A 19791-nucleotide genomic window follows, 5' to 3' on the forward strand; every position below is an offset into this window, starting at 1 on the left:
TGCATCCCAGTTTTTTAGAATAGCTCCCATTAAAGGTGGCATCTCAGACTTCAAAAAGAGCCTGTGAAATCTTTTAGGAACTCTCTACCATATGCACATATACTTCAGAGACCTCTAAGTGCCCTGTTCTCTACCATAGAAAATGATAAGAATTTCAATGTGTCTTCTCGCCCAGAGTTACAAACTGCCTCACGGCTGTGAATAAACACACCTCAGCTCCGCAGGCTGGATATTGACCGCCTGGATCAATAGTATCATATACTGCCGTCTTCAGCTGCACACATTCAAGATCATAACACAATATATGGAAGATGAAAGCCAAGTGCACTCTTGAGACTCCATTGAAAAGCAGCCTTCTGGTGCCCTGCACTGTCTCCCTCCGGGGCAGTTATGAAAACATCATCAAGCAGAGGGGGACTTCAGTTCACAAATATCTTGGGAAATACTGTAGATGCAGTGCAGTGATAAGCTTTTGTTTTCCCATGTGAGCTTCTGGGATCCTTCTTTTATGAATGTGAGGTCAGATTGTGTTTTGATGTAATAAAAAATGGGACAGTGATATATGAGCTATTTGGAAGCGTTCCAATATTAGCCGTAACGTTCTTTGTCTTGTCTTATCCCATCTCAGCTATCGCATTAGCTCAATTTTGTCATCTTTAAATACAAAGAATGAACAATATAAGAACTCCCACTCTGTGAGTGATATAAATAATTGTTTATATGTAATTAAGATGTACGAATAACCGGCAATAGTGTACTTAGCTGGATGATTAAAGCATATAATTTCTGTAATGACAGTGCCCCTTCCGCCCTCTTTTGTGTCAGTAAACTGCTCCTTAATTGTCTAATTTATGTTTTTGTTTTTTTTTAAAAAGATTTAATAAAACAGAATGACATAATAATACAGCCTGAGAATTTGCAAAAGCTCATTTTGTAAATGACATCTGCTTTGTCATCACTCTCTTTAACATCCCTACCCCTCACACACACACACACACACGCACACACACACACATGCACTAACATACCTATGGGCCAGACTGACAAAGTTGTTTAATATAGAGAAACTGGCCTAATGGCATCTTCAGGGGCAGCAGCGGCATCACATATGCTAGATAAACAGCCTAATAAGCCCACTACCCCACCCCACTGTTAAATAGCTCTGCCGGGGGATGTTTGTTAGTGCGTGCATATGTGTGTGTGTGTGTGTGTGTGTGTGTGTGTGTGTGAGTGTGTGAGAGAGGAGTGAGATGAAGGAAGTTGGTGGCATGGCTTTTGACAGCTGCTAAAATTGCGTGGTGGAGAGCGAGACACCAAAATTCATGGCAGAGAGAAACAGCTGCTACTTGTTTGCCCGCAGGGCCAGATTGATGCTGCCGATCACCATCTATTCCAGTGTGTTTGTGTGCGTGAGAGAGAACTACAGGATTTATGGAGGTTGTTGGAAATAATACGTGCTTATAGCCCTCGTTTTATTCAAATGTTTATGGAACATTGATTGACGAAATCAGGCTCCCACTCCCTGCCTCGCTCTGTTTATATATTTAAGAGATCGTTTTATCCCATATGGCTTTGTACCTGCAAACTCTCAGCAGCAGTGTCACTGTGTAATTTTCCGCTCAGCCGGTGTTCTTGCATTGGTAGTACGTAAAGGGGATGGCTCAGAGATTTCTACTTGGGGGCAGCCATTCTGCAATTTCTATGTCTTTAGGTATGGGCTTATGAGAGGCGCAGATTTTGTGTGTGTTCGTTTGTGTGTATGTGTGTGTGTCCACAAGCGGGAGTAAAAGGGTCATGGCCACTGGGCCAGGTAATGACTCTCCCAACGGCCCCTCCATGCGGATTTCTGCTCTGTGGACCACCACTCTTAATGATAGCATGAGGAGACACACTGACTGTTTGTGACTCTGTGTGTGCGTGTGTGTGTGTGGCTGTGGTCACATGTAGGAGTGAGAGATGTAGCCAGGTTGAATGCAGATGTGTGTGATTTGACTGAATCTCTGTGACACAGCTCCCGCTCCAGAGTAACATTCAGCCTCAGGGTATTAGTATGTATAGGATTCCATAGAGTGTCTGATGATGAATGGTTGGTATGGTAATTGGGTTTCAGCTGGACTACAGAGGGCCTATTTGTTGTGCATTGATTTACCACAAACAGCACCTTTAAGGTGTGTGGTATACAACACATCCTCTAAAAAGTCTTGTAATTTTGCTCCAGGGGAGATTTTATTATTGTTGTTTGTGTACACGAATATGCGTGTATGTATGAGAATTAAATTTATGTAGACACGTATACACTTGCTGACAACTTAAGTGTCTGATGTTTGTGTATACTCGACATGTGTGTGTGCATGCTTGTGTGTATGTATTGTTTCCTCTCGTGACATGAGCATTTGATCAAGCTGAGGACGGCCGGACCTCGGCTTTGAGAGAATTTAATAGCTTTCATTTCCCAGCCTGCTTGACCTTCCCCATTCCTCACATTAGATATGCATTACACCTGAAGTCTCACATGGCCAGATACATCTGCACCCTCTCTTTAGTATATTCTCTCCCTCGACGCACTCCTGAGCTCTGCAACCTGCACCCCACTGATACTGGACTAGTTTCCACCACAAGGGATCAAGCCAAGATTTATATTTTGTCTTCATGCATTCAAAATACCAAAAAACACTATGTTTGATACAGATGTCGGCCATTGTGTTATTTTTTTGTTTTGTTTTGTTACCATGACATTTTGTTGCGTTGAACAGTGAACTTCAGCTTTCTAAAGTTTCTTCTTTCAAATTTTGGTGTTTTTCTGTTTTTCGCAGTTGCTTGAACAAAGTTCTGCTCTTTGAGTTCTTGTTCTCTTTGTTCTTCCTGCTCGTTTTATCTTGTTTTCAGTCATTCATAGGGTATGCACATTTCAAACCACAACTATGAATAAAAGAATGAGTGATGTTCCCTTTTTCAACTTAAAGGTTACTTTTTAAAGATAATCATATGCATGTCACAGGGCTCGCAATGAATTAGACCTGTTTGTTTTCATCTCTTAATGCTGATTACGGATATCTCTTGCTCCGTGTGCCCATGCTGCACAGCATAATATGATCATCTCGTATTGTAGTCAGTTAAATCATCAAAAGGGCGAAATGACAAACGTGGCACGGTGAAATGTATTATCCACAAGACCATCTAGTCATGAATGGCCATGACAGCCTCATCAGCAACAATTGCCAAGGCTAAAAATGCTCCTCTGCCCTCTCCTCAGTCTCACTCTAATTGTGTCACCTTATCAAAGGCTGGGAGAAACAAGAGTGCAGATTAGTTTCCATTCAGGGCCAATCTAATCCTTTCAGCTCGCTCTCTCATAATGTGTCATTGCCAGTCAGTCAAACAGCTCTGCACAACAGCGGTGTTTACTAACCAAATGAATAGATGTTGGACGTCTAATTCTCCACAAAAAAAAAGATAGCCCCAGTCAGGCTTGTTATGACTGTTATTTGAAATCTAAATCGCTTTGATTTCTGGGGTTCTCTAAATGGTCCATTCTTTGATGTTTACAAAGGGCGGGGATTGTTTCATATTGCTACAAACGATGCAATCTTTTTTTTTCTTTCAAGGTCTGTCTGGATAGTAATTGAAAACAATTATCCAGTGCTTTGCTCTGATAATACCCAGCACTTACATCAGCTAAACCATGTACGGCATTATCTTCAATATCCTTTCACTGAGGCCCCAAATCAGCCCGAGCAGCTACATAAATTCCCCTTCACAGTGGTGTGGTTAATCCAAATCAATATGTGTACATGTCTTACACATGGTAAGAGATTCAGTCAGGATTCAAGAGCACTTCGTTAAGTGAAACACAGATCTGTTAGCCGGTGTCACCCACTAGGTTCTCAGTGGGGTTTTCTGCTGGTATATACAGCAGGATGAACATAAATCTTGGCGTATGTCAGGAAAGGAATCACATAAAAGTAGTGCCAGTAATTAAAGACGTGTTTCCCCGCAGTGCAAGGGGTTTCATTGGTATGGAAATTTTGCTACCACGGATGGACTAGAAAGTCCAGTTTGAAAGCCTCTCAAGTACCAAAACACCGCAAAATAGTCCATCCTCCTTTGAGACAGATTGTGTGACTTTATAACAGTAATTTTCTCCTGCCTCTGTGTTTGCATTGTGCTGCAGAAAAAGTAGGCTATTTGACCTTTTTTCTCCATTGGAATACCCTGTGTTTTGTCGGTGTAGCCCTCCGTGGCAGCACTCTGCACTGCGCCATTGCAGTAGTCTCATTGAATTGAACGAGAAAACCCTGTGGGGTTTTTTTTGCAGCAGTGTCATTGTCTAACCCTTAGGGAGGTTGAAAGATGCAGAGAGAAGAAAAGGCCATCCCTGTTCCAGCTGAGTCACAGTCCCTGCATGGTCTGTGTTTGGGATGTGAAAGTTAATAATTCGACCTGTTGGCTGTTTCATCCTTCGCAGCAAGTCTGTGACCTTCTGACTCTGAGAAAGAGATGGACCTTACAGTCCCTGCAGGGCTATGACATCTCCATAGACAAACAGAGGCCACCCAGGTACTTGCAATATATTTTACTTGCTTGCAGTACCACCTCTGTTTACAACATTTTAGATTCAGTGAACTCTGCGAGGGAGCGTAAAGTGTGTACAGCAAACGCTGGCATTGCAAACATCATGTAGAATTAGAGGGCACCACCTGTGTTCATATGAGAATAATAATACATAATCATTGTGATATTCATTATTGATTTAATATGTGTTTTAAAAGGGGAACACCACCTAAATAAAGAACTCTAATATGTTATTTCCATGGCTAAGGAAAGTTCAATCAATATTTGTGAACATGAGCCAGATTCAGATTCAGACAATGTTATTAATCCCACCAGGGGCGATTTGTTTCAATAGCTTGCCTTGCACTCATACTGTAACTCACAGTAACATGTAGGCACAAAGTTGAGTCATAAATAAAAATAAAAGATATGCCAAGGAGTTCAGTAAAATAAAGGAATCTATGAATAGTAAAAAGTAAACAGTTTGATCATTAATAAAAGAAGTAAAAACAGTCAAATCAATTTTAAAAAGCCATTTCCAAGGACTTTAAAAGACAAGTCACAGAGGGAATAAAAGATTTCGAATCATGGTTAGTCTTACAAGCAGGTAAAATGTGACGATGCCCTGACAGCAACAGAAAATTCACCTGCAAGAACATGTCCAGAAGAAGGAGGATTTGTAAATTGTGAAAACAGTTCAGTTCGTCTTGTTTCCCTCCTGTTATCTCAGAGCAGATTTGAACAATAGTACTTAGACTGTTTCTGTCTTTCAGTGTGAGGCTGTGAAACCAGCAGATAAATGAAAATCACAAGAAGCTCTCTATGAAAGACTGATAAAACAAGCAGAGGATGACGGGACTGACGGAGAAAGAATTTAGTTTACAGAGAAGGTGAATTCTCTGTTGCCCTCGTTTCACAATAACTGCGGTGTTCACATCAAATCTAAGATGTTCATTGAAGAAGGGACCTAAATATTTGTGTGAGGTGAAACTACTCGCTCTCAAAGCCAGAAACCAGAGAAGTAATTCTCAAACTTGTGATAACATAGAGTATAAAGTCTGGAGCTGCTCTTTAGACGATAAATGGGATCCTGATTTTGTGGACCCACAGAATGCTTTTCTTTTCTATGCCCAGATAACTTTACTCTATTGTAGTGTTCTAAGTTCTGAAACAGAGAATGTACGTGTATACTCAGATCATTCCCCTGGGTGCTCCCAGTGTCATCTATAACGTTGTTTCTAGGTCTTTGTCTAGGAAGCAGATCCAGACTTTGTAATTGGTGACATCACATATTTGAGTTCTATCCCCCTAGTTTTTGGATTTGGGAGAGAGTTGTTCATGTTTACTAAGAATTTTGGACTGTCTGAAGCTGCTTTTACACAGCAACAGGCTACAAATCATTTTCATCGGAAGCTAGTGACATGAAGCAACGAACTGTTGCCCGACACTTGACACTGCCGATGGGCGTGACGCTCTGCAAGTGACAGTTGAGCTTTACTAACTGTATTCAGTGCTCAAATGACGTGGTGAAGCGTCAACCAATCATATACTTTCATTTCTAGCTATAGTACTATGTTATTTAGCTTAGTTAGCTGATGCTAGCTTTATGTGTCTTGCGGTGCACACGGGGATGTAGTGGGGCTGCAAGATGTGATGTTGAAATGGAGCTCGGACACTGATCATAGGCATAGATATTTTACGACCAAATACAAATATTAGATGACGTTAAGTCAAGGTGCTTTGTGGCAAGTAGCAGACACGCAAAAGCCAGTGCTTGACGAGCGCTTGAGCAACACTGAGGTAGCTGGTCCACTGTTGCATTGTTGCTCTAATTGTGAACACAGCATTAGACCAAATGAATAACATGTATGAATTTTAAAAATGGATGTAATTCCCCTTTTAAGGAAATCTGAAGACATCATCTGGAATGATTATGATTGTTTTGCAAGGATAGACATTGAGATTAGCAATTGAGGCATGTTCACACATTCAAGCCTCTCTCTCTTTTTAATTGTCTGTGAGCCTCTATAAAGCCTGCTACTTCTAATTATAAATAGTCTCAGAGTTATAACGGTAATTAACCTTGATCCTTGTCTCAAACTGTGCTGTGTTGGGTCCTTGAATTTGAGGATATTGGGCCTGGAATTTGATGTTTAGAAAAATGTGTGAACCCTGTCTGACCTAAGATTAAAACTTAAATGAAGTGTAGTATGTGAATGCTTGTTTTCAGATACAAATCCATGTGTTTTAGTTGCAGAATCTGGGATGATACAGCAAAATGGACAAACATATACACACAAGTGTAGGAACTAAGTTTGTAGGTAGTAGGTAGTTCCTTTAGATTGATGTTCTTAGTTGTTATTGAGTAATGGTATTTTTTTTTTAAATATAAAAAAGTCCCAGGTCCACTGCACATTTGCATAACAAGCCAAACAAATTGGCCTCTATCCACTTTTTAGAGCAGAGTGATATACCCTCTCTAATGATAATGTATTAACCGGCCCCCGTCCAGACATGCCAGGTCTAGTTGTTGCACTCATCAACTCACACTGCCTCATTACGCCTTGTTGGCTTGTAACCGTGTTGCAAATGATAAAACTTGTGGGCTGCAAATTTTCACCAAAGTAATTATTTCTCATAAACATTGTACATTGTGACTCACACACATAAAAACCCAACCTAAAAACATTATTTGCTGCGAGATGGACATTAACAAGTCTTGTCTACAGCTTGTCTTGTTCACTCTGGTTCTGTCTGTTTCCCTGCATCATCATTCTTCCACTCCTCATTTGCCCGAGTGTTATTTACAGCCACTAGCATCTCACAGAGATGATGTCATAAACCTGAGCTATACAGGGAGCTGAAGTTAAGCAGGGCTGTGTCTGAAATTACTCCCTTGTTCCTTTATTCAGCACTCTGTATATAATGGACACTAAATAGTTAATGCTATAGTGAGCAGTATATTTAGATTTGGCCTTGTTTTGACTGCCAGCTCAAATCTGTTTTGGCATATCTAGATTGATTTTCAAAAGTCAGTACAGCAGTAAAAAACATATGAATTGTGACTTTTTCAGATGGGATCCAAACCACATTTGAAGATGGTTAAAAAATGCGATTTGAATCAGATTTCTCAGTCCAGATGCTTTGGCTGCTCAAATCAGATTTCAAACTGTAGTAGGTGTCACTCACAGCACAACACCCTACCTCAACATCAAATCCAGAGTGATACAAGTGCCGAGCTGAGTCTATTTGCCGGACATCATGGAGAACAAGAGTCACAGAAATAAACTGTCTGCTGGCACTTTGGGGGAAGACTTGTATACACGCAAAAAGTAAGACTTCCATTTGTCATGCTTACAATGCCAATATTTGGGAAGATGAAAATTACTTTATTTTTATTTAAAATGACTTGGCTTTTTTTGTTTTTGTTATGTTTCCTTTCTTTTTTCCTAAATTTTATTTGTTGTGCATTAAAGTTTATTTTACGTTTTTTATATTGCTGAATAAACTTTCTACAGCTTTTATAATGAATATCTGGAACATACGGACTCCATTTAAAAAATGTATTTGATAAAATTAAATAAAAAAACAAAACAAAAAGATGCTTGCTTCTGCATTGGAAAGCCACATCACCAGCATAGTTACGTAGTTACTGACACCTACATCATGACCACAGCAACCCATTTAGGCAGGACAAACGAATCTGGTCTGTTCTCTTGCAAGTCACAGTGCGGACAGTCTGTCTTAAAGATTTGATTTGAGAAACACTTCTGATTTGCCTGCAGTCTGAACGCAGCCTTAGTTATCATCATTTTGTGTCATCACTGACAGGTGTGAAGTCGTTCAGTAATAAACGCAATTTTAAAATGCATGTGGGACTGTTAGCAGAAAGTAGAGTACATGCCGTGGGCACTACTTTCTTAATTACACTGTGGAACTTTACAGGGCACTCCAAACTCTTGGAACAGAGCCTCTCTCAACAGTATGTCGTGTGGCTCAGAATATAGCTGTATATTTAGTGTGTGTGTGTGTTTGTGTGTGTGTGTGTGTGTGTGTGTGTGTGAGAGAGAGAGAGAGGGAGAAATTGATAGAATGTTGTAAACCTTTATTCATCCATTTATTATTCACTTGTAATGATTCAGTCACTCGTAGTGATGATTCACTCACAGAGATTGTGCCAGTAAACATTATTAATGCATTACTGCCAGTCTTTGTGGCATGAGATTTGAGGTTTTTCCTACCAAATCAGAATATACAGTGACACTGTCAAGGAACAGGTACAAAGAGAAACGTCATTATACAAATACGCACACACAAAAATACACATACAGTGTGAGCATGTTGACAAAATGTCCTGCTTAGCGTCTCTTTACAGTGTTACTCTGCCACTGGGGTGAACAGCAGACCTGTGGGTATGCAAGAAGGCAAACTGAGCGTATATATTGTTGGTGTATTAGTAGGTGAAAGTGTGCATTTGTGGGTTTCTGTGTGGGTTGTTTGCCTGGGGGTACTTATACGATGTGGTCTTATTAAATCAGTGCTAGAAAAGGAGGAACAGACAGGAGTGATAGAGAAGCACAAAGGAACCCGAAGCGATTAAACCCCTACTCAAACCGGCTTAGCAGTGAAAGCTTCACAGAAAGCCAACAATGGTTGCCTTCCTTTAAATCTTGCTCCTCTCCTGCTTTCATTTCCACACTCTCTCTGCCTCTCTCCCGCACTATTTACCCCTCCTCCTGTTCTCTCATCCTCTCTCAAACAGATTATTTCTTTTCTTTTTCTTTATGTCAGTCCTCTTTGCGGCACGTTAGGCCGCTTAACTTTACAATAACTAAAAACTTTACAACTCATGTCAGGTCAAAACCCACCCTCCCTCAATGTCTCCAATTCAGGATAAAAAGCGTCTTGCTGCATAAAGGTATTACTGTATCTCAAACGTCAACCACCTCGAAGGTCTTTCTTTCATTCCTTCATTATGACCGCTCTCTTTCTTTTCGGTCTTTTATTTCTGTAAAGGAGTTTTAGGGCACTCTGGATTTGCCAGGTTGTTAATTGCACATTGCAAGTTTTTGTCTTAATCAATAGGGGATTAAACTTGCATAAGTTTATGAGGGGATTAGATGGGAACGAGAGTGTGTGTGTGTGTGTGTGTGTGTGTGTGTGTGTGGAGAAGGGTAGAAGGTTGAGGTTATATCACAATTCTCTCAGAATTTCTCACCAATTGTACACTTATAAACAACTTAAAGCTCCGACAGTGCTTTATCAACCACTCCCGCTGCAACATTTAAAGGTATACTGTGCAGGCATTGTCGTCTACTGTCGTCAACAGTATCTCCAGTGAAAGTGAGACCCAGCTTTGTACGCTTGGTGATTCAGCTTGCTATATATGTGGGGGGTTTTTTTGGTGCTGTGTCTTCGATTTTTGTAGCTGCTTCTTGGATTTGTGCTGCTTACGGTTTGGCCTCTGGTCGCTATCTTCCTATGAAGTTCCAGCTATCTGCATGCTGACCAGGACGGTCCCAAACACAGCAAAATGAATGGAAAATCAAAAAGTACAGGCAGTTTCGACAGAGGGCAGGGTCTCTACAGATAAATACACTCCCAAATACTTGTAGTGGGCCATAAGTTATGATTTAGAGCCTTGGATTTCAACAGAGGGTTCGCAACCCCAGGGAGTCCTCAGAGTTTGCCTGATAACCTCCATCCACCCAGTTTAATATGCAACTCAATGTTATGAAATAAATGTAGTAGAAGGGCCCTGCACTGTCTCTTTCTTTCTTATACATTTGTATACGTATACATAACCTTTGTTTCCACTGCAAGTATTTGGTGGGAATGAATTGCAGCTCTCATACCCTCCTCACTTACAAACCCATTTAGATCATCGAACTATGGGGACTTACCCCGCAGTATGTCGAGGGATAGTGTTCAGAACAGGAGCAACTAAATTCCTCTTCCAACAAAAAGACTCCAGTCCTCACAGCTCCCCAAACCAATGTAATGGACTGGATTAGACCACCTGGTGCGGTATTAAGAGGCAGAGGAATCCACCCCTGCCCCCCCACCAACATCCACATCTCCACCTGCACTTGGCATTGCCAATGAATGCCAGTCATTAAGACAGCATTACAAAGACGAGGCCTACCTCACTCCCAACGGACCGGCTCCACTTCCACATATAGAGCAACCATTGTTTTAAATGCCACCGCTCCCGCCCCCCAGAGACCGGGGTTCCATTCACCGGCCACTGTAGCTAGTACACTGCCAGAGAAGAAATATGATAAATGTGTCTAACTCCGTCCGTCAGGGAGCGGCGGGACATTCTCTTTTTCCCAGGTGCCAACAGGTGGAAAGGGGTAGGACCTGGTCAGGTTACTAACAGACGTGTATATGTCTGTGTGTGTGTGTGTGTGTGTGTGTGTGTGTCTTTCATCCGTGAATAACGCCGCCTCTCTTGTGTTTTTTCCAGGTGCACCAGAAAGGAGAAATGCGAGCGCTCATCAGAGCCCCGTCGCTTTGCATCAGACATCAAGCAGTGTGTGCGTCTCAGCGTCCACCCAAACAACATCTCAGTGTCCCAGTTTAGTGTCACGGTGAGTGGAAAGCGCCACACTACTCCTCATCTACACTAAAAAAGAAGGTTGTGCACATAGTTTGCCATATCATAAGTTTCCTCTCATGCATCTTTACTGTCTCTGATATAACAAACATTACCAGTGCAGATTTTCTTTTCAGATGTCTCGGCATATCTTATTGTTTTATGACTGTGTCTCTTTCTTGTGCCATTTAAAATGTGTTCAAATATTAATTAGCAGTGATTTAATATATTTTTCCATTCAGTACGGAAGAAACACGTCAGCAAGCATTTGTTTTAGTGGAGCCATATTGCAGTAAACAGTAAGGCTAGCTGAATGTGTTGCAAGTGAGAAAATCTTGTCTGGCAGATTGACAATATCACACACTCAAGCATAATTTGTAATGCGATGTAATTATGCTCTAGATACTGATTAGTAGACAGTGTTAACTATATAATCCTGCTTTACATCATTTTACTGCCTGCCAACATGCATCCTTCAAATCCTGACCTCACAACTTCCAGTCCCGTCCAGTGAAATACTCTCCCAGCAAATGTCAACAATCATTAACAGCACACAGTTTAGCTCAGCTGTGTTTATTGTGATTGTTGGCAACTGAATGCAACAGTTTTTCCCCCCCGAGTCATTTCATTCTGAAACAGCTGCCTGATTTAAAGGTCTGAATTGTTTTGATTGCTTAAGTGTATTGATTCGCGTGCAAGGAGCTGTGATACATTGGAACTTCAACTATATCTGCAGAAACTGGAAAAATATAAACAGCTGTTAGCTGGTTGTGGTTAGGTTGTTGTTTTTCCGTACTTTTGTAACTGCCTTTCTGCAAAACCCTGTCTGTGCACTCATAGCTGTTAGAAGAGAGTGTGATTTAATAGTAACCATAACTAAAGGTAACTCCATTACTAAACAATCATTGATGCAAATAATTTGCATCAAAACGTTGTTTAAAGGAGCAGAGTGTAAGATTTATAGGGATTTAGTGGCATCTACTGGTGAGGATAGCAGATTGCAACCAGCTGAAACTTCTCCCGATTATAATTCCTTCAGTAGCTCATTGTTGAGGAGGTTTTTATCAGGCACTGAATTGTCCGCAGAGTTCTCTTCCTCTCCAAAACAAATGGACCAGGTGATTAAAACTGGTAAAATACTGAATAAACCAGTTTCACATTACAAATCAGTGTTTTTCCTATGCTGCTTGGCTTGGTGCAGCTAATGTGGGCTCAACTTTTTTTCTGATTCAAACGTCACTTTCATGGCGTTGGGGCTGCTGACTACGGTAGCTGACACAAAAATATGATCGGCCCTATCTCGAGCCAGTGTTTGGTCTGTCTGTTCTGGGCCACTGTCGAAACATGGCAGTGCAACATGGTGATCTCCATGGATGAGGACTCGCTCCCCATGTAGATATAAATGTCTTATTCTGAGGTTATGAAAACACGATTCTAATTCTCAATTGATTACACACTAAAGAAAACGTACTTACTATATTATATGCCATTTCTGCCAATTTATCCTCCTAAATCCTACACGCTGTACCTCTAAGAGATCTGTCTTTTTTGTCTTTTGTATATTTAATTACTATTACTCTTTAATTAATCAAAAGTATTTCTTATCCAATTTCTTGCTTAATCTATTGAATACTTGACTAAAATAATTGATAGCTGCAGCCCCAGGTGCAATGTTACTTGTACTGAGATACTTTAAGTAGGTTATACTGTTATATACAGTTTCTAAAGACTATGCTTTTTAAAGCAGATTAAATTTGTGTTGTATTGGAGTGAAATTTATCAATAGAGACCTGTGGGAATTACCTCGCTCTATCCTCTTGCACTGTGCCGCATTTCACCCCAGCCAAAGCCTCATACTGATTTTTTTTTTTTTTTAATTTTATTACTATTCAGGGTCTCCATTAGTTGTTACTGTTACAACTACTCTTTGCAGGGTCTACACAAAATAAGTACAAGACATTCAATCATCACATCATAGACAATCCACAACATCAACAAAACCAAATAAAACAAGAATGAGAGACAGCAAGTAGTTTTCTCACATTCACAGTCCCACGTCACCTGTAGATGATCAAAGCAAATAGAGGAGCTGCTAAAAATAGGCATGCAGCTGCACAACATCACTAGTGTAGAGAGAGGCATCACCTAAGTTAGCACCACAAATAAAGTCAACCTTCACATTTGAACATTATGTGTAGCCTAAACTGATATGACAGTTATTTTTCAGTGCCACAGGAACAAGTGGTTTCTCATGTTTTTAAGTGGCTGTGTTGGTGTGTGTGGTACCTGTGCTAGTCTTTTGGTGTATTTGATTTTACCAGCAGAAGACTGACATTGCCCTGAACACATTGTGCTATTCTATATCTTTCAAGACTCACTGTTTTTCTTTATCAAACCTCAGCGCCCATTTTAAAGGTTGTAACAGTGGATGTTGTGAAAATCCCATTGACCTTAACCACCTTAAGTGATGTCACATTTCAATTCCCATTTCCTATATAATGGTGGTCTGGAAATGGCTTTGAATCTCAGAGACTTAAGAGCATAAATATCCAATATGATTTTCTAAGGTCAGGCCTGACTGACTATTCTCCATCCCTGTTGCTCTGAGGGTCACATGAGAGGTGTTGATTTTCTGAGGTACACCTCTGCATCACTCTAATGATATTCATAGTGTGTGTGTGTGTGTGTGTGTGTGTGTGTGTGTGTGTGTGTGTGTGTGTGTGTGTGTGTGTGTGTGATCTAGCTCAAGCCTGATCCTTTAAAGAGTGTTTAACCTTTTCCCGGCGAGTAGGCCTTACCCAAAGGCTATGCCACACATCTCCCATCCAGCTGATTGCGGGGCAGAGGCTTCTGCCAGACAGACAGGGGCTCCTCCTTGACCTTTGTGTTATTAAATATTTGTTTGGAAAGATAAGCCAAGGCAGTCTCGAAAGAAACAGACACTCCTCTGTTGAAATCAGACCCACTGTAGGGAAACAAGTCATAAATATTTTTTACTTTTAATTCTGTCTGTGGTTGGTAATGAATGGATTTTTACTGTTATACTGTGAGCTTAGGAGGAGTTGTCTCTATTTCCATACACATGTTGCTCTGTCTTTAATTGAAGTATATATTCAGTTTAACTCTTAAATAATATCTGCCTACCAACTTAATAAAAAATAAAAACTTATTTCTGGTTGAATGGCTGTAAATGTGTCTTTAAAGGAATACTTCACCCGCAAAATGATCCTCTGTGTATCAGTTACTCACCCTGTGTTACATTGAATACATGCAGAAAACTTTATATTTCTCGCATGCCGTGGTGAACGAAGCATCTAAAAGCGGAGAAAATTCTTGATGAATTAAAGTAGTAGGGGTCCATGTTTCACAACAGCAAAACTATATCATAACACCCGTTAACAAACTCATACAACTGGTGCAGTGTAATACAAGTCTTATTTATCCAGTCATACGCTCAGTACTCCCTAAACAGACAGTCCTTTCCGATAGGGTACTAAACTGAAAGTGAAACGGATCTATGTTCTCTGAAAGCTAGACTCCATTGATAAAAGCAGTAATTTTACCTCACTGAACACAGGAGCTGCTGGTCTAACACTGCGTTTATCACTCAGTTAGTTTGTGTTATTATGTGACTTTGGTGTCTTTAGGGATTAGTCTAGATTCAGCAAAGTCACACAGTCACACAAACAATCAATCGAGGCAGTGGTAGACCAGCAGCTCCCATGTTCAGTAAGGTAAAAGTACTGTTTTTGTTAATGGAGTCTTGTTTGAAGAGAGCTTCAGCAATTTCCCTTCAGTTCCTCGTCGAAAAGAGCTGTCTGTTTGGATAGTAGAGCATGCAATTTGATAAATGAGGCTTGGATGATACTTCACAAGTTGTGTGAGAGTTTGGAAATGACTGTTTTGATAGAGCTTTGCAGCTTTGCAGCTTTGCTGCTGCTGCTGCTGCTGTGGTTTTTGATTCTGCATTCAAAGTGGAGGCATGCAAGTTTTCTTCATAAATTAAATGTAACACAGGTGAGTAAGTGATATACAAATGGTCATTTTGGGGATGAAGTGTTCCTTTAATAGGCTCACATACAGTCTAATTTTATACATTACAATAGATTAAATGTTAAGTTACGTAGGCTGATTTAATGCTTATTTTAAAATAAAGAATGTAAGTAGATTAAAAGTTCAAGTCAAATAATTTCCTTCTCTGCTGTATTTTTAAGGCATCTGCTTTTGAATACATTCTCACCAATCATTTGTAGCTAAGACTTCTTCTTACCATGGGAATATGAATAGTCCATCATCACATATCCTCTGCATTAGATATGATGTTTTGTAAACTACAGGAGGGCATTTGTGTATCTGTTAGTGTGTGTGTGTGTGTGTGTGTGTGTGTGTGTGTGTGTGTGAGGTTGTTTCTGTTTATATGAGTAGGTTATTTTCATATTTATGCAGCCCCGCTGTGGCAAGGCTTAGCCATGACTACTCTAAATGTAATTCAGGAAACTCAAGGTCTGGCTGTATTCTCGGCAAATAGGAAAAATAAATTAAAGCGAGAGAAGAAGAAGATGAGACGTACAGTCAGCAACGAATGAGAGAGGATGTGTTAGAGATGGAAGCCCGGTGGTGTGCTGTCCATCTTGCGTGGGAAGCTGTGTATCCGTTCACAGCCGCGCCACCGTCTTTTCATTAAACAGCAATATAAAAACAGCGCAGGTCAGCCCTTCTCTGCCGCTGAGGCAGCTTTCAGCTTCACATCACAAGTGTACTATGGACTGCGCCTCAAATCAATGCCCAGACCAAGGCCCACTGCAGACACGCTTTTCCATCAATATGTATATTTTGGTCTTGACCCCACTCCACCTGCGTCCACGACCCTCTTTTTTTCCCTTCTCATTCAAGGACAGTGTTTTTTTCCCCTCCTGCTTCACCTGAAGCCAGTTTTTGCTGAGGTGCAGAGAGCGCTTACGCAGCGTTTTCAAATGAAGAGGGAAGATTTGCATTCTCCGTTTCCTAGAGAGTCCTCTTTTCCCTGCCTGGCCAGCAGCCTGTATGCCTGCACTTTTCTCCTCTCCGCCATTCTTCACCTGCTATTTCTATCTCCTTTCATCCAGCACTTTGTTTCAGCCATCTACATTCAATTTTCTCCTCATCCCTCCACTTACCTCAACTTCCTGCTTTCATCACTTATTTTACTTTCCTCCATTAAACACACTTTTTTTCTTGCTGAGTTAGGGAGACAGAATGTTAAATCCATACAGCTCATCAATGCCACATGCATTATGGGAGGTGGCCAAGAAGGTAGTAGTGCTTTTGGCCATCAGATAAGAGCTATAAAGATGGCACTGATTTTAGTTTTAAGTAAATCTATATCTTTCTGCATCAGAGTGTTTTATTGTTATTTGTCTGGGCAGGATGCATCTGATGCCTGTTCATATATTAACTTCCCATTCAAGAGTCCCCCAGTGGCTCCTTTGGCCACGGACCACACTGCAGATGGATCATTACTCTGCACAGAACTTGCAGCTGTGCTTCTCCTCAGTAATATTGTGTTACAGTCGTATCTGAAGAACATATTGGCTCCAAAACTGATCTGAAGTCCTCACAGATGTGGGGATCTGAGCACTGTAGTCACAGTTGGGGCACGGATTTAACTTGTTTATCTCTGACCGTTGGCAGCATTAAAAAATGCAATGTCATGCTGTGTGCTGCTATGAATATGAAGCCACTGAAACCTAACTGATTCCTCCATTCCTTTGTTTTGTTTTTGCTATGGTTAACCATAATATTAGAGCTACTGATCATTTTCTCAAGCTCATTTTGTTGTTATATTATATGTCTTATAACAGTTCAGGGAATTGCTGTGAAGTGAATACTTAGTATTATATTGCACAGAGTACTGACAGCTTAATGTTTCTCTCCTCTACAGTTGGTGCTGGAGGCCCATAATGTCCCAGAACTTTCTGCGGGTGTTAATTGCACCTTTGAGGATCTGGCTGAGATGAACGGCTTGGTGGAGGGAAACCGGATCAAGTGCTCCTCCCCTGCTGAGAAAGAGATGCCACGCATTATTGTTGACAAAGGTAAGAAAGGTAAGGGTGGGCCTATTGTAACCTTTTTGCCCATAGATCATGAAACACACAATCCATTCCAGCCGGTGGCAGATGTCACACTGTTTGCATTTGTTTTGATGTGTGCATCGTTAACATATACAAAAAGATCAACACCTGTGATACTCAGGCGGAATCTCCAACCACTTATTGTCTTAAAAGGGTTGCAGGAGGTTTTAGCCCATCCCAGCTGACAATGGGCAGGGTACACCCTGGACAGGTCACCAGACGATCTAAGTTTACATGACATTGGAGAAGACCGATTTATTGTGTTAGTCCAAGTTATTAAGTCTTTTAAAATACATGTAAACATGTTCGTCCAACTGAAATCGTGCTAAATTGAATTTCTGTTGGACTAACATACCCAGATAATGCAGCTGGGAGTCAAATTACTCCTGCATGTATACAGTCAGATCCCAACTGGCTGAGACACTTTGCGCATGCTCCACAGTGTCCGCCCCGGGCTTTGACTTGGAAGTCGAAAGCATTAAATGCATAATAGAAGAAGAAGCTCGTAACAACGTGGTGAAATCTACATCAAGAGCTGTGCATGTTTGGTTGGACGAAATGTACAGAGCTGTAAAGTTGTCGAACATGGTACCAGTTTGCTGCTAGCTAAAGTGTAGCTAACTCGTTTGCTTGTTGTTTGGTCTGTGGTGTAATAGGTCAACCAGAAAAAGGTCCAGTACTAACAAGCTGAAAGAGGGCATATCGCCACCTACCGTAGAAAAGTTGGACATACTTCGGTCAATAAATCGATTCCCCTCCGTGCTTGTATACTGGGACAAGGACAGGAGTCCAACTAAATGGCCTAGTCGAGCTAGACAACCATTCACGCACACATTCACACCTACTGGCAATTTAAAGTCACCACTTAACCTAATCTGCATATCTTTGGACTGTGGGAGGAAGCCAGAAAACCCACGCTGACACAGGGAGAACGTGCATACTCAACACAGAAGGGCCCCAGCCTGACAAAATGTCATTATATGTAATATTAGGAAAAATATATTTAAAGAGTGATACATTAGAGCACCTGTTGAATACAAACATACATGTCTGTAAGGGAAGCAGGCATTGATCTAGATGTTTTCCCTTCAGTCAGAGGCATGCTAGTCCTAGGGCTAAGAATGTTTTATGAATTTTTGTTTTCCCGTTGCCATCAGTAACTCTGTGGGCCTCGGAGCACTGCCCTAGGACATGTTTAGTAATTGAACGAACATTAGTTATTAGGCTGCTGTGGGATCTATTTATCATCCTCCCTCAAAGTGGATGTGCTCCAGAGGGAGTGATGGGACCCCAGTTAACCCCTGCGTAAAAAAAGGAGAATATCAAGCTGCACAACTAAGTGTTTTTACTCCAGTATTTTGGTTAATTTAGTGCCTGGAGATTACACAGTCCCCACAGACAATGTCGCTGTTTTCATTCCTTTCAGGAGGCAAACAGCTAAAACATTTTGACAATATTCATACCACAAGCAAAAGAGGGAAAATATTTTCTTTTTCTTTTTCTAATTCCCCTGCTCCTCACCTCCCCTTTCTGTGGTCGGCGAAGCCTGGTCTAATTGAACAAAGCTCCCATCTGGGAAGGCCTGTCCCCAGGCAGGCAATCCTTCATCACCAAGCCTCAGTGTGTCCTCATGTTGAGATAATGAAGATACCATCTCCTCCCATACTTCCCGAAAAAGACAAAATGAATAATTAATGAAAAGAGAAAATAGAACGTAAAAAAGATGGTGATCTATCAATAATCCTCAAAATTTACATACAAAGGAATGCTTTTTGATGCTTTTTGGATGCTGTCGCTTGGAAGAAAATGGTTTACATACTTGCTTGTGTGCCATTTACAAAATTGTTATATATGAATTGTAGATATTGGAGCCAAAACCACGAGATAAGTACTAATGTGCAGAGAGGGAAGGTGAACACATCATCATGAAATTACAGTGCTGGTGAGACCTTTTAGGCCGGAGCTGTACACATGCACAAATATTCAAATTGGCCTTCATTTATTCAGCGCACCCACATGAACAGAAGCTTGACACACGAACAAACACACAACACCACTGCAATAAAGTAATCCTCGGATAGACAGCACACATGTTCACGTGTAAGGCTGACAGGGAGCCTGAGGGTGCTTTGGGGAATTAAAAAACATTTATTTAATGTTTGCCATGTCAACCAGATGTAAAGCTGGCGATGCTGCACACATAGATGTATAAATATGTACTCTGAGACACACACAAATAAGGCACAGAGCATTTCTCCCCCATCTTTTGCTGCTCCCACACCCACAAACACACAGTTATATACTTCAGGAAGAGGAAAAATATTCCACATTTTGCCTATACTTGAACCTTTCATCTTCCATTTTTACCAGTACTCATTAGTCTAAGCTTGGTTGAAAGAGAGAAAAGAAAGGAGAGAGACGGATGGCGTGAAGACAGAGGGAGGGATAGATAGCGTTAGCAGGCTTCAAGGTAACATTTAGGTGGCCTAATTAGGACAGATCCGTTGTCAGCGGTGCTTTACTGTGATTGAT

The 19791-nt window shown here is 40.9% G+C and overlaps 1 protein-coding gene across 2 annotated transcripts in view; it reads left to right on the forward strand.

Moving 5' to 3' along the window:
- Positions 1-19791, forward strand: part of plxna4 (plexin A4) — a 364224-nt gene that overhangs the window by 259901 nt on the left and 84532 nt on the right. For both annotated transcript variants that reach the window (XM_049566659.1, XM_049566658.1), the window contains exons 6-7: positions 11021-11144; positions 17070-17223. In XM_049566659.1, coding sequence (XP_049422616.1) covers positions 11021-11144; positions 17070-17223 — 278 coding nt within the window. The remainder of the gene's footprint in view (positions 1-11020; positions 11145-17069; positions 17224-19791) is intronic.

This window comes from Epinephelus fuscoguttatus, linkage group LG22, assembly GCF_011397635.1.
Source record: "Epinephelus fuscoguttatus linkage group LG22, E.fuscoguttatus.final_Chr_v1".
NCBI classification, from domain to species: domain Eukaryota; kingdom Metazoa; phylum Chordata; class Actinopteri; order Perciformes; family Serranidae; genus Epinephelus; species Epinephelus fuscoguttatus.